This window comes from Acanthaster planci, linkage group LG01 (genome assembly GCF_054643075.1).
Source record: "Acanthaster planci isolate LZ-2023a linkage group LG01, COTS_SCS, whole genome shotgun sequence".
NCBI lineage: Eukaryota > Metazoa > Echinodermata > Asteroidea > Valvatida > Acanthasteridae > Acanthaster > Acanthaster planci.
In genome coordinates this window covers 10,305,489-10,329,292 of record NC_141777.1, presented here as the reverse complement: position 1 = coordinate 10,329,292, position 23,804 = coordinate 10,305,489, and the positions used below count along the sequence as shown (strand labels likewise).

Here is a 23,804-nt window from a genome sequence, read left to right as displayed (position 1 = left end):
CTGTACTGATCCTCGCGCTTGAGTGATTCCCGTAGAGTCTGTACTTGCACAAGAACAGACTGCAGAACTAGTCCATGGGCCATGGCTGTGCATTGTAGAAAATATTGCGCAGTGATATAATGTCAGAGTTTGGAAAACGGACGATGCCTCAAGATTGTTTGCAAAAATCTTGAGCAGATGACCACCTTGGGACAGCAATTGTAAAGTCCAATTTTGTAGAGGACTGTGGTTGCAATATCTTGTTCTAAGGATGCAAGGCCACAAATAATGCCTTTCCTGGTACAAATGCACCATGGAATAATACCGTCAGCGACATTGCTTTTGGTCTTGGTGTACCCATGTATGAAATAAGAACTTAAAATGAACATGTACCACTACATCTACATGTACGTCTACATGTACATGTGTACATGTACATGTAGATCTCATACCAGACAATTTCGTGATTCAGTACACCTCCATAGAATTGTTGCACCTGAGCCTGCTAGTGTAATCCTGCAGCTACCGGTCCAACGACCAGACCTGCCTTTATGCTCCCACTCGGTAGGAGTGACACATTCCCTCAGGAGTTTAAGGGTGGTACAGGCAGCTGACTAACACTGAGACATTGAGTGCATTGAAATTGACAGTTTAATGAACCAGTTTCCAAATGTCAAACAAGGCTTACATGTACATTTTCCATTTGAAAAAAAAGTCCATCACCCATTTTGATAATCCTCCAAATGCAGTGTGGGTGTGTGGGGGGACATTTCTCATCACCCATTTTGATAATCCTCCAAATGCAGTGTGGGTGTGTGGGGGGACATTTCTCATCACCCATTTTGATAATCCTCCAAATGCAGTGTGGGTGTGTGGGGGGACATTTCTCATCACCCATTTTGATAATCCTCCAAATGCAGTGTGGGTGTGTGGGGGGACATTTCTCATCACCCATTTTGATAATCCTCCAAATGCAGTGTGGGTGTGTGGGGGGACATTTCTCATCACCCATTTTGATAATCCTCCAAATGCAGTGTGGGTGTGTGGGGGGACATTTCTCATCACCCATTTTGATAATCCTCCAAATGCAGTGTGGGTGTGTGGGGGGACATTTCTCATCCTGTGTATCATGCCTAAGATGTGAAGTGAAGAAGCATTGATGCACAGCTTATGGTGGGTGGGAAATCAAACAATTTTGCCGTACCATAGAATTGGTCAAAAAGGTCTAAGGTTTGCATTTTGAACAGACAGATTATTTATAGGTTTCCTTTTTGAGTTTTTTGTTGTTTAGTGTTTCAAAATCTGTAAGGGTTTGCTGTCAGAAACTAACTTAAAATTCAATTCCCTCATTGCTTAATTATACTCTCAGAGGACTCTTAATTTTGATTTTATTTAATTGTTTTTCATGTGGTATAACATGGGCTTATGTACCGTACATGTATGCACGTGTGTGGTGTTTCTGCTAGTAACTGCTCTTTCACTACCCTCACTTTAACATGAGTGCTCCATCTTTACATGTATATCACTAAGAAATGAAAAAAGAATTGTCAAAACCACGTACATTTTCATATACTGGTACGTGTACTGTGTATGTGCATGAACAATGTATGTACAGTTGTCAGGTTGTTTTTTTACTCTCCATAATACTGGGAGTACACGTACATGTAATTCTTGGGCCACTGATGGGTATGTACATGTACATGTATGACATACATTGTACACTTATACATGTACGTGTACCATTGTATTGTAACAGTTAAATAAAAAAGATTTCCTTTGCCAAATTAACAAATGTACATGTATGTACATGGATGGTACTCAGTACCGGTATGATGTGTATTACACATACTGCATTTAAAATCCATGCTGACAGTACCATACATGTGTAATATGCATGGACATGTCGTATACCGGTACATACATGTACATACTGGTATGTACATTTACATTGAGCAAACGGCAGCATCACAGTTACATGTATTTTGCAATATACCGGTAGTGAAAGGATGTGAATCTGGCTGACATTCACTGAAATGTGTGCACTCTCTCGACAGATTCTCTTTTGCTGTTGGGAAATCATCACAAATTATGTACCGGTAGAGTTTAATTTGTAGCATGGTTGGACATCTGTATGGCAGTGACAGAAATACATGTAAGACATTGCTGATGTGAAGTGGTTTCACTTTAGTATTGCAACTGTGTGATGCAAGAAGAATATTGCATCATTAAATGCCATAGACACAGTTTTGCAACACACAACAATGGAGACTGCTAATAGTGCTATTGTAAACTGAGTGACCTTTGGAAATCTGGACACACTAATAGATCGGGAAGCCAACCTCTAACATTGCAATTACATTGATGGGAATTCCTCTCAGAAAGTCAATTCAAAATAGACATACCTCTGTACATTTACTTACCCGTGGACTTGTATGTAAGTGTGTACGTTTACTTTCTTTTCTTAGGAATTACATGTAGTCTGATATATCCTCAATGGGAAATGCGGGTTAATGAATGTCTACATGTCACGGGTCAAGCCCACAATTTTGGGCATGGCATAACTTATACCATAGAGCAAGGAACCTGTTCTGTTCCTTGCTTTACCAGCATGCTTACAGGTAATGAAGATTTACCCTTAAAGACATCAATGGATTTCAGTGTTTTCATTGTGCTGTTGAGTATCTGGATGGAGAACATACACCCCCAAAATTATGCACATAATTAGATTTTGTGGTGGTTGTATTTATTAAAGAAAACATTACACATGGACACACCTTATACTTACATATGCGCATGTTTACAAGTAATCTAAATGTGAGCAGCTCTTACAAGTATAAACTTCAACCAGACCTTTAAGCTGAGCTGGATCTGGGAAAGAGAATGCAGGACTTCAGTTCACTTTCCTAAGACCAAAACATTACAGGGTATCTCACTTGAATTGTTTTCAAATGCATGTAGTAGCATAGTGGGATCAACAGAGGACTGTGAAAAATATAGACTTACAGGTATTTGAGTATAAATTTGTGCGGATTGCTTATAAATAACTTTTCTTTTTCATTGATTCAGTATTTAACCACCAGAATACCATACCACAAGGGTAGTGGGCCTCCAGATGTCCAGACACTGCAGCAAGTCACAAAAAGTAAGTTTACTGTACACGTACACGTACATGTAGTTGTATTTTTTTTCTTTATGTTTTCTTCTTCTTGTCCTTTTTCTTTCTTGAACATGAGTGTTGATTGACCTTTGACTTCAAATTTCCAGTGGCATAGTCGTTCACCAGCCATACACAAAGAGTGACTTGTGTACAGTCCATGTTCATCAGCTAGGTGTACATACATTTGAATGAGTGTCCCTCCCTCCAAATCCACTCTCTGACACATGCACTGATGACTCATTGCTGGGGTGATTTCTCATGTGTGCATACAGATACATTCTACGGCTGAACTGTCCAGCAGAATCTATTTATTTTATTTAGTTATTAATATCTGGTCATACGTTGTACAACAGCGCAGTTACAAGATGAAGTGGCAATTAAGAAGACAGTAAAGACATGTTTTGGTTTAGAGGTGGGAGGAAGCCCCTGGATAAGTATTCCAGGGAAAACCCACAGAATCATGCTGGGACTGAAAACCTGATCCACATGCAGACCTACATGTAGGTGGGATAGGAAAGGGCCGCTACACCAATCTGACTCCCACGTCGTGTCAGCACTTCCAGCAATTCATTTCGAAGCTGTTCTTTTAAAAATTTAATTCAATTTTTCTGATTTGTTGTGCAGCTGCAGTGCCCCAAACTGTCCCCGTAGTCAGACAACATACATGTATATAGTTTTCTTTTTTCCTTCTCCAAGGTTCAAAAATCATTTATTGAACTCACAACCGTGATATTTATAGATGATATTCATAGGTTTCGTCCCACACACGTGCAATTCCTTTAAGCCCCCCCCCCAATACTTGGCCGAGCAATACCATGCAGCCAAGGGGGATGGCAAGCCCTTTTCAGGGTAAAAGCCGATGTGTTAAAACATAATCCCCACTTGAAGAAATGCTACAGAATCGTTGCTGTTCGTGTGAGGGGTAGCAGATGAATTTAGAGATACGCTGACGTAAATGGATTGCTTTTTTCTCCTGCCCCTGGGCTGCATTCTGTGCCTCAGATGTCCCTATTTTATGGTGCATGCACATACTGCAAGAGGGCTTATGTATTAATTGGTTACTGTTCAATATTTGCATATGTGTATTTGAGGGTAGGGGAAATTGAGCGTGTGTACATAAAATGTTGCAAAGCAACATCTTACCTGCTTTAGTCACTCTTATAAGTTGTGTAAGTTTTGTGCATCAGAGGACAGTTTTAAGTGTACTTTTTTAATTTTGTGGCATTTTGTTATTATTCTGTGGGAGGCTGTCGTGATGATGTGAATGGATACCACAAGATTTTAGTTTGCATTACACAAAACAAAGAGAGCTTTTTGTTTTGATACGTACCCGGTACAATGTGTCCTCCAGATGAAAATGGACAGAAGGTGGAGGAAACATGTTTGGGGCTCCTAGTTATTGACATTTTGCAAAATTATTTAGTTCAACAGTGGCTTACAAGTAGTTGACTTGCAACTCATGGTGTTAGTTTGGGTCACATATGAATCGCTGATGTTGCAGCAGATATTCCCGTTTCAGTTTGTGCAATACAAATGACGTTTCAAGATGTCTGTGGTGAGGTACGCGTACATGTGTACACCCAAAGCAAAAATTCATAGTGACACCAAGCAGAAACTGTTTCAGGATAAAAGTGTGGTTTTAAAAAGAACTCGTGAAATTCAGGCATTAGCAAATACAGCTGCGGATGCTTCCTGATGTTGACCCTGCAAAGTCCTGCCCGACAAGTCATTCTCAAGTGTGAATATGGATGACCAGCTGTATGAACTAGTGCCCTGCATACATGTGCCCTTTTCAATTTAATACGTGATGGTCTGAGAGCAGCTTCATAAATTTTCTCTCTCAGATTTGCATGTATACGTGTAGTAGTCTGAGAGTGCCTGACATGTCATTGTCCACATGTACATGTGTGATCTAAGATGTGGCTCAGACTTGTTCTCTGCTGTGAGTGGGAACAAGAGAGATCTGTGTTTACATGGGAACTCACTGGTTCATGCATCTCATCAGCAAAAATTTGCCACTCGTAACTACAGCAGGAAATGTTTCACTAGCAGTTACCATATTGCACGGGCTTGCAGAGAATTTCGAGCATGCTGTACAGCCTAAAAGTATGTGTAAGGGTTTTTGTAATAACAGGGCTGGCCTAGGGCTTTGCGCAAACTAAGTGCAGAATTCTTAAATCCTTGAATCCTAAGTGCAGATTCCTTGAAATAAGGCCCTTGGACGTTTTGGAAGCCAGCATTGTCAAAGCGCAAACAATCGTTGATGCCTGCTTCTGTGCACATGCCTGAAGTTGGTCAGCACCTCTTCCATATTTTGTGCGTAGATCACGTACAATCCAACCTTGCACTATGCCTTGAGTAGTTCAGATGGGTCATGTCATGTGCCATCTTTGGCTTTGATCTAGACATGTCTCATACACACTCATGGTCACTTTCGTGGGCCAGAATTATCGTTGAGGCTTGACTGTCACCTACTGTACATGTTTTCATAACCCCAACCTCAATTAGCACTGATGTGTTAGTGCTTGTAAGTGGTGTGGCACTGCACCACATCACTATGGAAATCATTGCGATATTTGATATGACAGTTGCACCATTCGGGTAATATCCATATCTCAGTGTTTCAGGTCAGTTGGAGCCTCCTTGGAGCCTCCCTGTCATTGGGATAAACTGTGAAGAGATGCGTGCACTCTTTTGAAGTGAAAATCGTGAAGGAAAAGCAAAAGTACATGTACTCCAAAGCTTTTCATAGACCTGTCTGTTGAGACATATGCTGTCAGAAGCCTTGTTGTTCATGCAGCCGTAACGATGACGGGCAGTACACAAAGATGTCAAGACACAAACAGTCTCAGAAGAGACAGTGTATACTTGTCATTTGACAAAAAAATGAAAACCAAGATGGAGTCCAAAACTTCAAAGATTTTCACACTCTTTAAGGGCTTATACTATTACTTGAACTTAATAAACCAGTCTGTTAACCAGTCATGCCAACCTGCCTTTTTCTGCTTGAATTAAACTAAATGCTATTAAATGAGATACTGAAGTCGGTCGTCCTTGTGCAAATTTGTATAACGACGACCACAGGCTAGTGGCAGCAGAAATGAATGGAAGTATTGATATTTGGCATTGTCACTTATCTATTAAACCTCTCTTCACATACCGGTAACTAATTAAAAAAAATTTTTAAATAAAATTGAAAAAGTAGAAGAAAAATGATGTACATGTATCAAAAGAGGGTAAAAGGTATCATTCTGCCTATGTGTACTTCCAGTGTTTGCTCTTTTTGAAAAAAAATTCAAATATCAAACAGAAAGACAAAATTTACATATATATACCCATACATGTACATGTTCGTATTTAAAAGGGAAACTCTGCCAACCTCCTGCGTATGTAGTCACATGTCAAGATGAGCCCATGGTATTCAGATTTACACTGTAAATGTACATGCTGAAATTATTGATTTATGCAATGGTATGTACCAGCACATGTGGATATGAGTAGCATACATAATTGAGTTGGTGAATTTAGTCCTCTCCAGAAATGTGAAAAACTGCAAAGCCGTAAATCATATTCAACATTCTCCATGTCTGCTCCACATGAACCCTAACACCCTTGGCTATGTGAAAAGTCATATTAAATCTTGGAGGATTGAGGACTGTTGTTATTACAGTGACCGCCTTTGAGAACTTTTAAAAAGCAACATGTACTTTCTACACATACATGAAGGTGCATTGTTCTTATTTTCTTTTGCATTTGGTGTCTTAACTTGTAACCTGCCGAGTTAAAGATTTTCTCTGAAAAATGAAGAGCAAGTGATTGACTGAGTAAATTGATTTACCTTCATGAATGTATGAAAAGTAATCGATGAATTTGGTTATTCCTTGGTACATGTACCGGTACATGTAGCAAGCAGTTCGTTGTTTGTAGCAGTGTCAAACCAGACAAAAATCTGATATACACGTAAATTTAAGGTGAAGTTATCAGGTCACATCCTCTCATCTGATGCTTCTGACTTCCTCCATGGTCTGACCCATCTTCTTGGGAGGTAGTCAGGGGACTGAAAACTGATTCTGTACATACCTCCCCCCGTCCCCCACGGTTGCTGCACTTAAAGTCCTCCCCAATATCATCTTCCCAGGGTACAGGCAGTGTGCGTGTGGACGTTTTTCCTCCTGGTCATTCTAGCGCTAAATTTATGCTAAGCTTTGCCCTGGGAATTTGGATAATTTGCGAAACTCCGAGAAATCACATTATGTTCAGGATTTTAGAGGTTTTTTCCCAATTGATAACAGAATCTTCATGTAAGGTAGACAGACTCCTGTTTTCCTGGTTAAGGGAATAACAGTAGTACACATGTACACGAGCATATTCAAAAACAGACTTCAGTTTGGGGGAATTTCCAAAATTAAAGATTTTGCCCCAGAAATTGCCATACAGGATTTTAGGAGATTCACTCCAAGTCGGGACATTTCAATACATGTATACCAGTAGCACTTGAGAAGCTGTGCACACCCGTTTTGCATGAATATGGATAATCAGATACATACTGTACTACAGTATGTGAGGAAATTTCCTAAACCAGAGATTTTGAAGTCAAGAGGAACACACAAATCTATCTGGGTTAATTGCCTGACAATTTAATAGTGGCTCTCCGTTATACTGTCATCCAGAGCTGTAGGTATTAATGCAGATTAGCATGAGTTAATCACATTGGATATGCAGGAAATCCAATCAGGATGCTTGCTGCTAGCCTGAGATGCAGACTAAAATGCATCTAGGCAATTTGCATGGTTAGACACATGGTCACACCTATGTACACTTGCTCTCTTTGCAGTAAAGCCTTGCAGACTGCAGTAAACTACAGTGAATTATCCCAAATTTGGGTCTGAGCTGTGTGACAGGGTGGATGTCTTGCGTGGATAGTGGGCCTTGACAACTTGTTCTGTGCTGCTTCTTCCCATGCTGTCAGGGCCCAGTTCCACGGAGTTGCTATAAGCTGAAAAATAATACACAGTAAAATATGTGTACCTATACATTGTGTATTAAGCAAAAATTAATGGAGAACCAGGAAGTAGAAGTACTTAAAGCCAGAAAAAGCTGTTTTTCTTGTTTCTTCCAACCTGCCCCATTTTGAAGGCACAACCCTTTTTTTTTCAGGGAAGGGGGGTTGAGGTAATGTGAAATTTGAAACTGAGACAAAAATGTGTCTATTGTAGTTTGGCTATGGTGTAAAAAGTTCAACTGACTCAATATGCGTGCTGCTACGTGTACTGTACATGCAGTACGCTCTATTTAAAGTGTTCCTTTCATTTGAAACAAATGCCACCTGACTTGTGCTGTTTCTTTTCAACAAGAAAACACTTTCCTGAACACAGAATCAGTGCCAAAAAGTGAACCCCCCCCAAAAACGAAATCATTCCTACCGCGGTACCTACTTTATTTTGAGATGCTATTTAACAGGAAGCAAAACTATATCGCCTAGCCTGTCTCTGCTGAGCAAATTTGTTCAGTTCTTTATAATGGTAGCAGAATTCTGCTCTCCATGAAATTGGCCAGAGTTGCAGTTGATTGCCTTTGTTCTTACTCATTGACAGCTGGCTGGCCAGTTGTCAGGTATTCTGCCTGGCTGGTGTTCTAATGAACCTCTGGTACCCTATGAAGCTAATATGCACATGCAGTGTACCGTTCATTAGTACATGTACATAAGTACATGTAGATGTGACCATGACAGGTGACAGCTTGTGATCAAGCTTGTGTAGATCTAGGCAAGGGAGGGGAAGGGCAGGAAGACATCATCATCCATCTCCAACTAACTAATTAAGCAAGTCACCTGTGTGCATTCTAGCTCATGGCTTTGGTACAGATTAGCTTTCCTAGTCCTCTAGTGTGTTGTGGAGTGAATGACACTTTGGTATCTGACTTGCATTATTTGCAAGCTTGTACCATCCCCTCATCACTTAAATCCTTTCAAAGTCCACTTTTTGCATGCCATGTTGCGATGGCCCCTCCTCGTCAGTAACTGCCTATGCCCCTCCCCATATTAGGCAAAGTTGGGCACAGACTTTGTGCCACAGGCTTAATAATGTCTGTGCAGAAGTACTTGTGTAGCAGTGGGAGGAATGACTAATACACTCACTTGAATGTCGTATACCGGTATGTGGCTGAAATATTCAGGACCTGTGATAGGATATTGCTGACGTTTAATACCAGCCAGTTATCCTTCCTGCCACTGACCCTCACCTCCCCCTTACCCCCCCCTTCCTCCCCTCCCCTGGCTTGGTACGGCTGATGGTTTCCTTGCTGTGTGCTGTGTTCTGCTCCTAGTTTTCTAAGCACACATGCTGTACCTGCAGTATGATTTGATGTACATGAACACCTGCCGATACTTCTGTCCACGCGTACAGGTACCGTACTTCTTGGGACTTCCTGTAAAACAAAGAAGTAAAAGATTTATTGTATTTCCTTTTTTTTGGACACATTCATGGAATAGGGTTACATACAAGTTGACATGAGCAGTAATTTTGTACTTCCTCATCAATCTCAATATTAAGTTTATCTTCTAGATTTCAGATTGAGATGAAATCTACCTGAACATTTGGCCACAGCAGGCTGACCCTAAAAGATCTGTCAGGGCTTAGAAATCAATATCTCCAGTTACAAATGGATAAAATACCTCTGTAGCCAGCTTTAAAATGGGGCTGTGCTTAGGCCATTTATTAATGGTCTCATCTCTTATTATTCCAATTCAAAGATATTGATGAGAGCAATTTAATTACAGATTGTTTGGACAGCCATTTATCTTGCGGAAGCTTTTTACTCTCACAAATTGTATTGATCAGCCTTACATGTTTGAAGTGATGAACAAGTACATGTACCGGTAGGTAGTACAATTGGCTTATCTCCACCCTCTCACAGCCAAAGTGATGGCCCTGTAGCACTGTAGGTCTGTGCCAATTATCTGAATATTCTGATATTATATTGATTATCCAGAATTTGGATTTATTTTCAAAATTGACTATTGGGAGTTAAAATTCAATGAATTAGAAAAGGGAAAAATTTGATCATATTGTTTTTCAAATTTGGCATTCTAAAAATCATATTTGAAAATGTTAAAGGCAGCTGTATTCATATGCGGATTACGCCCAATAGTAATGCCAAAAGTTACTTTTCCTTAAATAGGTTCACAAAGGGAAAGTCAAATTTTTCAATATGTCATTATTTCAGGTCACTCCAGTCAGGTTTTTTCCTCCCCCGATTTATCCAAGCATGATAAAAAAAAAATGAAAATGATCATTGTAAGATTTACTCTCCATATAACACTCAGATCTGAACTTATAAAGACAGTCAGGACAGAATATAACACACACAAAATGTAGATTCCTATGATTAAGGGTAGATTTGTATGTGCCATGTTTTTCTTCACATCATCGAACTTAACGTACCACAGCTGAAGACCATGACGTGTCCGCCTATTGGTCAACTTCTTCAAGTCAAATGGCATTGTTTTGCATAATTAATCAGCAAATGCACTCAGATGTCTATATCTTGATAGACCTAGCTGAAGACCATGACGTGTCCGCCTATTGGTCAACTTCTGCAAGTCAAATGGCATCGTTTTGCATAATTAATCGGCAAATGCACACAGATGCCCATATATTAGACAGTCACCTGCATGTGAACGTTTTACACAGATTAGAGATACTGTAGCCTGTGCATCTTTTCTCAAGTGCCATGCATTCTGATGGGCGTAGACTGACATTCAGTGAATGAATGTGCGCAAGTTCATGGTATTGCTCAGGGGATGGACATACAGTAGAAGTTGTATGTTCTGCCATCTGTCTTAAGTAGCATAACTTCAATCCTGGCCAAATCTCATTTGACCCCCCCACCTCTTGGACCCCCTCTCAGTGTTGTGTCTCAATGCACAGTTTGCGCTCCAACTGGACAGGACAACATTGACCGGGGAGTGGGAGACCTGCCAGGGGTATGGCTATTGAAACATGTGCCAGCAGTTTTGTCTAGGATTGTAGGTTGAAATTTCTGAGGGGCCCATAGGGATGCATACTGTTTTCAAGGGTTACTGAGAGCTAATAACTGTGTCTCATACATAGGCTGTGTACATTTCAAAGTTTCAAATGGGGTGGGAATTTTCCCCCATGGCCCCCTGTGCCCCACCCATAGTTACGCCACTGTGTTTCCCCTTTTTATTGCTGTCAAGGAGATGCTTGTGTTCAAGTTTTCCTGGTTATTACTGGTATCACCGAAAAAAGTCACGCAGGGCTTGAACGTGTATTCTCGGATCTTGCAACACACTGACCACCATTAAACATGTGCACGCATATGTTGGCATAAATGCACAGGCTTCAAAGGTTTACAAAGACCCTCTGTCCATTGAATTTACCTCCAGCAGCAGCCAGCCTCAGCTTAAGAGAAATTTTCCGCTCACAAATATCATCACAAGTCAATTTTCTAACATAGGATCTATTTTTCCAGTTCTCGTTATCATTTTCCCACTGTGTTTGCCCTCCCTTCTCATCCTGCAGTTCTGAGAGCAATCAACGAAGACAGCAAAGACGTCCCGGACCTTCTGACCAACTACATCCTCAAAGGTAGGCACAGCAGAGACTGTCCATTTCCATAAAACCCTAACTGGGTCAGGGCACCAGACTTTGTTTACATCTGGATCATGTCTCATGCTCAAATTTCCACCAGTATCCCCCCTCCCATCTTAACAGGAGACTTCGGGATTGACAGCTTCGATGATTTCTAGTTTTAGGGTTGTTGGGATTAGAGCCCTATAGTCTTTAGTAGCACAACCTCCCTGCCAATGCTGCGAAAAAAATTTCGAAGCCACAACTCAGAACTTGAACATTTTGCAGATGGCAAAGAGATAATGACAAATGATATGGCCAGAAATAGCTTATTGTAAGCATGTCATTGGATTTGTTTCATGTAACCAGAGACATGTACCCTGGATTCAAACATACATGTATAAAATTTGGGCAGATGCAACGAAAATGTTAAATTTTGGCTTAGTTTTTGTATCACCAAAAGTATGACTTCACCCCTCTTTCTTAAAGTGGGTCAAAAATAAACATTTATATGTATATTACATAAATTCCACATTACTGGTCTTACATTTCATAGCTGGGGTTTACACTCTCTAGGATTTAAATTATGTAATAAGAGATAGTATTTCCTCTTGCATATGGGTAATTCTAGAAATTAGGGGTCCATGTTTTTTTCATGTCCCTCTTACATCTGATGTGATATTTTAAGTTCAGAACTTATTTTCTTAATTCCAAGAGTGGTGAATTAATGCAGATAACCTGCCGAACAAATAGTAATAGCTCGAAACCCTTCCCGTGATATTTCCATGTCAAGGTCACATGTAACAGGGACACGAAAATGTCACACTTTTGGACCCCTAATTTCTGGAATTGCCCATATACCACTGTATACATGTACTACAGTTTAGTCCCTCAATTGTTGATTTCTCCATCTCCCCAACTTAGCCAGTATGTGTTACCATGGTTACATTTGGAGGATTCACTGCTTTTGAGAAGTTACATAGATGCATACATGTAGAGGATGTTATGAAAATCATTTTTTAAAATGACATAAACATTTGGTGATGTCACTCATGAATCAGTCATCCATCTTAAGAATGCAAAGTGTTTTTAAGTTTGGGAAATCCCATTTTGCAGAGAGATATTCTAGGTTGCTCAGTCGCTCATATTGGTGTCTTTGTAAATAGTTCAGTGTACCCATTATTGTGACTGTGCACGTAGGGCATTACAGTGGATCTACTGTGACTCATACCTACACTTGGAAGTGTCCATTCCCTATCTTTATCAAAATCTTTACTGCTCAAAATTGTTTTCCTCTTTGAATTGGCTTCAATTTAACGTCTAAAAGCAAATAGTGGAGGAAAGAATCTGCATTAAATTTTACTTGTCGTGCTTGGTCAGTCACCAAATCAAGGATTTAAGGAGCATTGTGTTTGCATGATTGCAGCAGGGTTTTTTTTTATCAGAGAAAAACTGAAGCCTCTGGGAACACTTTGGAGTAACTTGTTTATAATAATTGCAAATTGCATTTACTGAACAAAGAAAGAAGGGGGGAGGAAAAAAGTAAGTCCCTTCTCAGCGAAGTGTTTTACTGGTGCATTCAACTCCATCTTCAGTGCAATGTCCTGGATGAGAGCAAAGGGAGATGCTATCATTTCATTGAGCCTCCAGATTCCATCCAGATTTGAATCTTGAGGTGGCCCAGGAAATGGCTCAATATTTTACGCTTTGTAGTCAGGACCTGGAGGGATTTGTATCCAGATCAACCCCCCCCCCTAAAAAAAAACACAGTTGGGATGGCAGATTTGTTCCTCAGGTGATTTGGGTGTACTCCAAACAATTCATTGGTTTCGTAGGTTTTTTTTTTTTTTCTTTTATGTTACCTTTTTTTGCTGGGATGCGGAAGTTCACCCCTTTCTTTTATTTTGTTTTGTCGAATGATGTCACATCCCATCTCTTCTGCAAGTGGCTGCATCTTGAAAATTTATTGTTGCCGATAGTTACAACCATATGGAAACTAGGCTTGTAGGGTGTGGTTAAACTCAAGGCCCCTCATATCATGCAACTTTGCAGAAAATATTCAACTTACAGTTTTGCCTCAGATGTGTCATCAAGTATTCATATTCATGCACATTATGCATATGCATGTGCATATATATGATGTATATTTATATGTGTGAGACTGGATAAATCAGTTGATACAGAATTCTGTTTTTCACGTGCAGTGTTGTTCAAACCAGAGAAGGATGGCGATATCCCACTACCATTGCCCATGGATATGCAGGTCAGGTAAAAGGTTAAATGTGAGAGGTCAGCCATCGAGGAAAGAGCTCTGATTTTGTCATCATCATCATTGTTTTTTGCATCTTGCCCATTGCCAGTTGGCCCAAGCCACCCGTTCCAAGAAATTTCTTTTTTATTCTCAGTCATTTTTTTGGGGGGGGGGAAGAATTGGGAGAAGTACCGGTACTGTTGGCGGTCACATGCTGATGTTGGGGGGTATTAAAACAGTTAAATTGACGTGTTGGGTTTGCATCAAGCTCTGAATGTTCATCAGCAATACAGCGCCAACAGATTTCATCACTTTCATCAAAGTTCTATTGCATGTCCCTGTGGTTTTGTAGCATAACGTAAACGTAGCAAGAAGGTATTGTCATTCACGTAGTGTTAGTAATATTCTGTGACGTACATGTACATTGTACGCATCATGCGATCTTGTGCAGGGTTCTAAATAGTACTTGGAGATATTCGTATTTAGAGTGTATAGAGTAGGGTAAATGCAAAAAAAATCAAAATAAATACGTACATTTGTTCTTGCTCTTTTGTAAAATAAAATATATTACTATTAATATATTGAATACTCACGTGCTGGAAATTCTAAATTGACTGTAATGCAGTTAATTGTTTCACTGTAATGCGCAAGTATTTTTCTTTATTTGAAATTTTGTCAGTAATTGGACTGAAGCGAATTAGCTTTCACTTCGCTTTTTGTATTGCGTCGTGCTATTTTTTTCTTTTTGAATTTTTTATATGTTCATGTAAATTTGTGTATTATAAAAAGAGACGAAGATTTAATTATTAAAAATGCCCAAAGATTTATTATCCTGTCAAAAATCCATTAAAAAATAGTAGTGGTCATTGTTGAAATGGTACGCACTGAAGCCAAAATAGTGTAAGTCAGATGAAAGAGGTTTACAGAGGAAAATGTGAACAAAAATTGCCTAGTCATTTCTCGCGCAAACGCACCAACGAAAAAGAGCATGGTACTGTGTTTTTAAAGAAACAGAAGATTGTTTCTGGCTAAGTACTCCAGGCACAGTTCAATCATTTCTACTTACTGTAGTACATCTTAGCAATCCGGCAATAGCCACTCCTTGATTTCCACGATGCATGTACCTTTGGCAGCCAAATTCTCTATGTGTGGGGAAAAGATAATCTGTTTCTACCTGTACAATCAATGAGAGAAACTTGTGCAAATTAACAATATACATGTACCACTTCAAGCTGCCCACCCTCATTCAGTTTCCAGGCCCAAGATTATTTTATTCCGGTTCCTAGCAGCCGTGTATGCTTGCCCAATGGGTTCACTTGCCACTAGCAAGATCTGTGAGTGGATTAATGGACTACCATTCTTATCAGGCAAAATGTTGGAATTTTAAGACTTGTAACAACCTCCTGCTATGGGCCTCGAGCTGGACCAAGAGGGCAATATTTTGTAAGCAACAGAGGAACTGAACTTCGTTTGTTCACGAACAAATAGGAAATGCAGGTGTCACAGTCGCATTACTACCAACAAATTGAACATTCCTGACCAACGTGGCTCTTTTCAACCAGGGGGGGGGCTTTTGATGGGGGGATACCGGTATAATGACATTTTTAATTAGAATATTTTAAACAAGCAAAGCTTAAAAAAAAAAGAAATAGGCCACCTATCCAATCATAGGCTGTGTTCCAGTGTTTTTGCTGCATGCATCCCTGGAAGTCACCAGCCTGACCAGCAGCAATAAGGGTGGTTCGTCCTATTCACGCAAATTGCAAAGCCAAAGCAAATTTGATGTCACCAAGTTTTGTGCTTTGTCCACATTCTCGTCACTGTCATTCACGCATACGGTTTGCTGGATCACAGAATATGACTGGAATTTTCCTTGTGTCCAACCAGGAAATAGGTCCTTGTCCAAGATGTCTTCAAATTTTACAATATTACATGCAATAGGCTGTGTTTTCATATAGCAGGTACGCACACTGGTCTGATTCCCTCCTTCAACGGAGAGTTTTTACAGTCAGTCATTTTCTTCAGGAAGTGCTTGTCATTTGCCTGGAGTCTCGAATAGGATAGGCTAGTCGGATATACAAACCACCGGTGTACACAATTTGACAATTTTTAACACATGATAAACATTGCAGATGAATGTACCTTAGCCTATAGAGTACAAAATATATATTGTGAAGTTTGGTGCAGGCTTCTTTTTTTTATTTCTTGATAAGGAGTTTTTCTTCAGTTTTTTGGTATCCTCTGTAATGTGTCTAGCACACAGTGGGTTGTTATATCCCGAGGTAAGACTCAAGCAATCATGATATGCTCATACTCAGTTGACATATCACCAACTTTATTCTGGCTTGTTCTGGCAAAGGATTTTCCTGTCATCGATTCCACAAAATGTCCTCCCAAAGAGTCGTATGGTTTCTCATGAAAACACTTCTGCCTTTCAGCATCAGCAGGTTATTACAAAGTGACACCTCATCAAGATGGATTCACGGGCACAATTTGGGCCAGGGAGAAATGCCTCTGGGATTCAAACATTTTGGCGCCATTTGACAGTGATCCAGCGCAGGCACTTGTAGGGAATAAGGCACAACGCATACATGCTAAACTTTTGTCATGTAATAAAAGACAAGTACTGCAATATCAGTGTTAGTAAATGTCAGTTGTAAATCAGGCTTGGACTGCAGTGTGTAAATGTATGCATGTAGTATAGACTTCCTCACAGCATTGTCGGCCGCCTCAGAAAATTGTCACACAATCAAGTATCAAACCAAATCAAGCATCTCAAAGGGACAGTTACCTGTTGCATTGGTAGGTGTTGTTTATAAACTCATTTGCATCTTCTCTACACAACGTGACGTCTGTATTATGGACAAAGATGCGTACAGACAAGTTAGTCTGCTTGAAACATCAACGTACCAAAGGGATAGCACCATAAGTTAGCCTTCGAGTGCTATCACTTCGGTTTATTGAATTACGTATCACACAAAGGCCAAGGACTTTTTTCCTGGGAATGCCAGCCCTGTGTTGTTGCATTGCATGTGCTTCATTAATCGGCTCTTGATCCACCTGGGATCTATATTTGCGCAGTGAACAAATATCCCCTTCATTGACGACAGATAGATTGACTAGAATGGTAATGTTATGTCATTGGCACCTTGCACCCAGCACCTCAACAAAACTTGATCAGTTACTCACATTTTTACCATCACAAGTTAAAAAAAGAAAAGGAAGAAAAGAAACACCATCCCTGTATTGCTGGGTTTTATTAGAGTTTCTCTTTTTGAATCAGTGCTGAAACAACTAGCCCAACTCCCCGCATGGCCATTTTCTGCAACAGGTAGCATGCCCTGTGGCATTTGTACTGTAAATAAAATGCAGCTCTTTTGATTAAAAAGTGCAATTTCTTGAATCAGTGTCAGGAAGTGTGTAGTTATGTAGAACATAAAGATAACTATGGGGCGGTCAGCTGAATGGAAATTTGCTTTTGGCACGAGTTGTTGTTTTCGTTGACTTTTCCTCATGGATATAATGTACACAGTGTAGTAGGATAAAGGAGTGTTACTTGTAGTTCTCGTGAAGGATATTAGCTGTGTTTCTGTAGGTAATTCTATGTGACAATGTGCCTGTTATAGCTGTGTGCAGAGACAGAAAGGACATAGTAACCTGTTGAAAAGGAAACATTTTACAATATTTCAAACACCGCGTGGACAAATTCACGCATGTTTATCAGTGTACGTTCTCCAAGCCCCCAAAATACGCTGATAGTGTACAGGTATCTGTCCCTTGGCAGTTCGAAAACTAGTTTACATGTACATTTACGGTATGTGGGAGGATGTGTAGCCTGGAAGTTAAAATTTGAAACTCTTGATCACAGGTTCAGGGGTTCAAATCAGCCAGCTGGCTTAATGTTATAACCTTAGGCAAGTGACTTTACTCCAACCCTAGCTCCAACTTGCCCTCTCTCCACTCAAGAGAGTAAATGGGTACCTGTGAGGGCAGAGATGGTTATTACTTACCTCTGATTAGCCATTTCACCTGAAATGGCAACATCAGGCTGTGTACTCCCCAGGGAGCTGAGATTCAGAAATGTTTATAAGCCCGATGATGATAATAAGCATGTGCGCTCTGATAGGTTTTCCAGATAAGTGTGCCATGTAAGTCTATATGTTGGTACGAATATAACATACATAGTGTGGACGTTCGCACAAAGGAAATCCACATAATACAGGGTGTGGACTTGCACACATCCACACTCTATTTTCCCCTCTAGAGACATTTCAGGGTCGGGTTTATCAATGGCAAAAGAAAGATAAACAAATCCAGCTTGTCGTCGTAGAGGGAGAAATAGGAGCACTCCCCCTCCCTTCAAGTTTTCTGAACTGCAGGAGACCAACGGCATGCCAACACTAGGAATGTGAAACAAGCATGTACGAGTGCACAGAGCTCACCTGCCTGTCAAACGAAACGAAAACTAGTTGCTGTTTCATGGCCCCTAATAAAATTGCACCCTTATCCTTGGAAGTTTTAAAATCTGAAGTTAAGGCTCCATGCTAGAGTAACAAGGAACAACTTCTGTTTTTGCCCTAGAAAAATTGGAAATTGAAATTTATTTGGTGCTTCATTGTGTATGTGTGTTTGTAAAATTTGTGCCAATTTTGCTGTTTGTACTTCTCATATTTAGCATAGTTATGATTCATTCACATCAGATTTAATAATGGACTACTGTTTAAAATCCATTTGACGTACATGTAAGCGGTATATTGAAAGCCTGGGCCATTATTTTTTTATACTTACATGTCATTCGTTGCTCAGGTGCTTTGCATTCACAATAAATGTCAATTTGTTCAAACCTGTACCTCTGTTTTTTTGTTATGTTTACATTTCAGTATTATTTACTTTGTATTGGATTAAGCATATAAGTCATTTTCCTTTACCATTTCTGCAACAAAGTTGTTACCAGTACATGGCAATTAGTAGTATGGGTGTAGTAATAGACCAAGTCTTTGTTATAAGACAGGAGAAACTTGGGGGGCCTACAGCTAAAGGTTTTCACAGGGACAGCTTGCAGTAAATTGTCAGAAGCCATGGGCAAGGTGCGAGCTTTTGACACAGCCTATGTCATGATAAGCATTCGTCAAAAAAAAAAGAAAAAAAAATTGAGCCAAGGACCATGTTTTCAGAAGGTCATACCAATGATTCTATGAAAAATTGTGAACTATGCACAACTGCATAACCAGAACTTTAAAAGTTAAAGATTTCACAGATGCCATCATATTTGTCATATGTTTTCAAACATGTATTTGAGAGAATCCAAGTGTGCTTTTTCAACCAGTGCAAGGTGGACTTTCCACAAATCATCATGAGAGACTGACACTCCACATAGTTGAGAATGTCAGGTGAACCCGTCCTGATTGGTTAAGCATTGCACGTGCTCGTTGAGATTTTACCAATGGGAAAGGTGCTCAAGAGACCTAAATCCTGAAGGCAGATCAGTCAAGTAATAACTGAAATCACTGCTTTCTGTTGTCCATTTGGGTTCAGCAGATCCAGAAGTACTATGTGTAGAGAATGCTTAGCTGATACGTGGTCATTCTGTACCTTCAATGGTCATTTGGCGTGTGGTGTTGTTAGCCTTTCCCACCTTTTTTGTGACATTCACTAGAAACTGTAGTAGCCAGATTGAGAAGAGATATTGTGCACAACTGGTGCTTGATAGAGGTTGTGCATGGTAGTCATTTTTCCGGTAAGGGCTTTTGTTCCCCAGGGATACACATCAGGGGTGGATCCAGGGGGCATAGGGGCGCATCCTCCTTTTTTGACCCAGACAATAAATAAGTAAATGAGAAAAAATGAGGGAGGAAGGAGAACAAAGGTGTCGTACTGCTTGAAATTGCACCACGGAGCACCTAGAATCCAAAATGGCTCCAGACTCCACGACATACTGGCATTTTACCATTACTGCTTTAGCTCACGCCCTCCCCCTGTGAAAAATTCAGGATCATGCCCCCTTTTGAAAAAAAACAGGATCTCCCCTGTACATGAGTAGACCTTTTTTGCTAGATTCCTCCATAACACAGGCAGTTACTGGAAAAATGGCTGTCGTGCACAACCTCGGTAGAAAACCATGATCCACAGTGCTAGAAATAGGTTTTTTTCGTATTTTCAATTCCTTTTCTTGGTTAATTTGTTTGTTAATGTCTCTTTTAATCAAAAACCTTGAATTATATATTCCCTAAAGAAATGATGAAAACATTTCACCACTTTTTGTACTGTATTTAAGCATGCCCCAGGCATAACTGTTTAAGCTTTTTTGGAAGATGTTTTACCTGGAAAAACAAAGCTATTGTCGTAAATTCTAAAGTAGGTTGAAGATGAGGCCATTTGCCTGTCAGAAGTTTAGTGAGTGTTTAGCTGAGGTATGTGTACCGTTGACGCATTCTAGAGCTTAATCATGTGCACTTGCGTACATGTATAGAAAAGTGAATTGTGAAACACTCCAACTTTTTCTCTGTGGGAAATGTATGTGAAAATGACATTTCAGTGGAGGTGTTGTGACAGCTCCTAGATTTGGAATCCTTTGGCTTTCGGCAAATAGCAGCTGTCAACTTGACAGACTGTTTCATAATGGGTAAGTTTGATCAGTGACAGATTGTCAACTAATGGTCGACTTTGACTGGTAACCTATGCTTGAAATGTATACCGGACACCAGGCAAAATCGACTAGTGGTTAACAAATTGCCACTGATCACACGTACCCAATATTGCTGTGTACAGAAATTTGAAGTGCAGGACTTCTACTTTCTACACGTCCAAACTAAGTACAGTTCTCAGTATCATTGTCAAAATGAAATCATGTTGTAGTGTGGTGACCATTTATAACACATTAAAATAATGTTAAATGCACGAGTGGGCAACTCTTGACATATTCAGTGTGTTACTGTAATAATAATACCAAAGTAGAATAACTGACTGCATTTTAAAACAAAGAGAATTGTTCAACAAATTTATGATAACAGCATTGAAAATTGCACAACTCTGTGCTGCATTAAGAATTGCTGCTTGTGACTTTTTTCCAAAAACAGGTCTGAGTATGGTAATGAATTTTCACTTTCCTTTTTAATTAATATCCAACTAATAATGAGGCTGTTTCCTGTGACACCAGAAGGAAAGTTGCACACAGATGTGCTGCTCTTAAATCACTCCTGATTTCTGTATTCGCAAGATAATGTGTTTTTGGAGTTGTCCATTGGCTGGTAATTACTATTTAAGATTTGTTGATTGTTGTACATGGCTTATGGCTCTCATGGTGAAGGTGCAAGTGCCATGTACATGTATGCCGTATAAAATAATGTCCCATATCATAGCAGCCAACCACTGTTCTGTCACATAGAAGTATGAGAAAATGACTGGTTGAGACTCACTCTGCTGGCAAAAAATAATTTCTAGCTTGTTGAGCAAGCCTCAACCATCCTGACACATTTTATTGGTCATTGTGAGCTTTCCTGCCAGACGCCACACTGAGGTTACACAAATGCTCTAGTGGGCATATCCTTCTTGTCTGATGCTCTGGTGCAGTGACTCTGTGATGCCAGTGTGTATAAGGCAGCTTTTAATTAAGTGACTTAAATACTGTCACAATTGTTTTCTTTTTTACAAACATGGCAAGCATTCATCCTAGAACAATGAAATTTAGAGGTTTAGTTTCTCCCATTTCACAAAAGTGGTTACCAGCTAATTTAGTAACATGACCAGCTAACTTGGCTTGTGAAAACAGAAAACGGGATTTAGAAGCAGTTTGTATCGATGTGTTGCTTTATCTGAGTACTGCAGGCAGCAGCTTTCATAATTTATCTTTCAACCTGAATTTATGCCAAGATATTGAAAGGTTGCATTCAATATTTGGAGCGGCAGGTTTAGCAAACTGTACTGTACGAGTAATCTTGTGTTAAAATCAATGTGACAGATGTGAATGTATTAAATGTCAAGAGATTCAGATGGGTCTATAGCTTGCTTGTTAATTTTGTTGTCCTTAATCCTTACTCCCTGGATACTATTCCTATGGAGCTTATCCAACTTCTGCTCAATCCAACAGTGCGGGGGAAAAGTAGGGACACGTTGTACCAGTAATGAAATGCAGAGCAATAAGCCTCATGGAAAGAGCGGCCACTTGGTGTTTAGTCTGAGTATCACTTGTTGTTCAATGCATTGATTCTGTATTGCCAAAAATCTTTTTGACATTACAACGTGCATCATATGAATTGAGTGACAAATAAGTATGGCATTTTATGCACAATCCTATGGAAGAAATGAGAGTAAGTTTGTGGTAGCACCGTCTACAGTGTACAGTTTCACTTCTGAGCTTGTGAGGATTGTGATCATGGATGGTATTGGCCAATCGGCATCAGGGTATGAAGCTCATTCATCTTGCATTGACGAATCACATTCATTTTCAGCATCCAGAAAGTATTTTTGTAAACTATGCATCCATCTGTGTCTTGTTGAGCAGACCTAAGATATATTCTGAACAAAAGCATCAATTGATTGACTGGTTCACTCCCCCCCAGGGTCATGCATAAATTACATGGGTTGCTTGTTACCAGTGTGCTCATGATGCAGTGAGAGTGTCAAAAGGGTTTATTCAAGTGACTGTTCCAGAGACTGGGGACTGAGTCATATAGCTCCTGCCAAGCCTTAAGTGGGGTTATGGCAGATTTGGGGCTGTCAGGCAATTGAAGTTATACTTGGCATGGCCTGCAGCTGCACTATCATAAAAATGATGCACAACCTGATTTAATTCTGGAACATGTTAGTGGGCGGCCCAGATTTGGTGAAGTGACGTTTATGCTTGAATCTGGGATGATTCCGGGAGAGAATCCAATTTGAAAGTGATGGGGCTATTTCTGATTTTGAAAATCACTTGGGAAATGAAGGCCTCAAATATGGAAGATAATACAGCATCTCCCAATGTGGAAAAATTAATTAGTATGGCTAAGTGACATGTTTGCCACATCCCACAAATACATTCCTCAAAGATATCCATTCAAGACACACCATTTTACTGAAACAGAGGCATGTGGTTATTTGGTATTTTTTCTCATCTCTACACCAGCAGGAAATTTAGACCTTAATGATTAATTTTTTACTCGAAAATCATAAATGGTGAAGAAATTTATAAATGTATTTGTATTAATAAGCAACTGTTCCCTCACATTAATTCTTTTTTTTTCACTGCATTCATATTTATTCACATCAGTTAGCAAAAATACACATACATGATACTTTATGTTCTCCATCATATTTAGTATTTACACAAAATGCAGGTGCACACCTTTTATAAAACAAATTCAAAGCACACATTTGGCCATTTGTGTTTAGTTTAAAAACTTACCAAGGCTCTCAGGGAAGCACAGGGTTAGATAAAGGCAAGTTTACAATGGTTGATCATGTTGGCAACTTGAAATTACTATCTTGGAGCACTGGGCACCGATGACTCTACATGTATGTATTTGACACACATGTATGCTAACAAGTAGAAACGTTAGAAAAGTCACAAAATGTTTTGAGGTTACAAAGGTATAAAAAAACACCAATCTAGAAAAAAATCTTATGACAGCATGCACACACTTCAGAAATTTTGGGCAAGGCTTTGAGGAAAACCAGTGGAATATGTTTTCAATGATCGGAACCAATACAGTACCGGTACCTCAATTGAAATAAGAGACAACTGGTGCTGTAAAGGAAACATCATTACTAACATTACTTATGTTACATTAACTACACTTATGAAGGCTCCATTTTTTACCCATCATTCATTGAGTGACTGTTCAGGGTG

At 39.7% G+C, this 23,804-nt stretch overlaps 1 protein-coding gene across 2 annotated transcripts in view; it reads left to right on the top strand.

The window, feature by feature from the left end:
- The window catches only part of fez2 (fasciculation and elongation protein zeta 2), a 48,281-nt gene extending 26,316 nt beyond the window's left edge, over window positions 1-21,965 (top strand). For both annotated transcript variants that reach the window (XM_087135961.1, XM_022243707.2), the window contains exons 6-8: window positions 3,046-3,121; window positions 11,680-11,745; window positions 13,932-21,965. In XM_087135961.1, the coding sequence (XP_086992087.1) occupies window positions 3,046-3,121; window positions 11,680-11,745; window positions 13,932-13,999 (210 nt within the window). In that variant the 3' untranslated portion in view covers window positions 14,000-21,965. The remainder of the gene's footprint in view (window positions 1-3,045; window positions 3,122-11,679; window positions 11,746-13,931) is intronic.
- The last annotated feature ends 1,839 nt before the right edge of the window (window positions 21,966-23,804 follow it).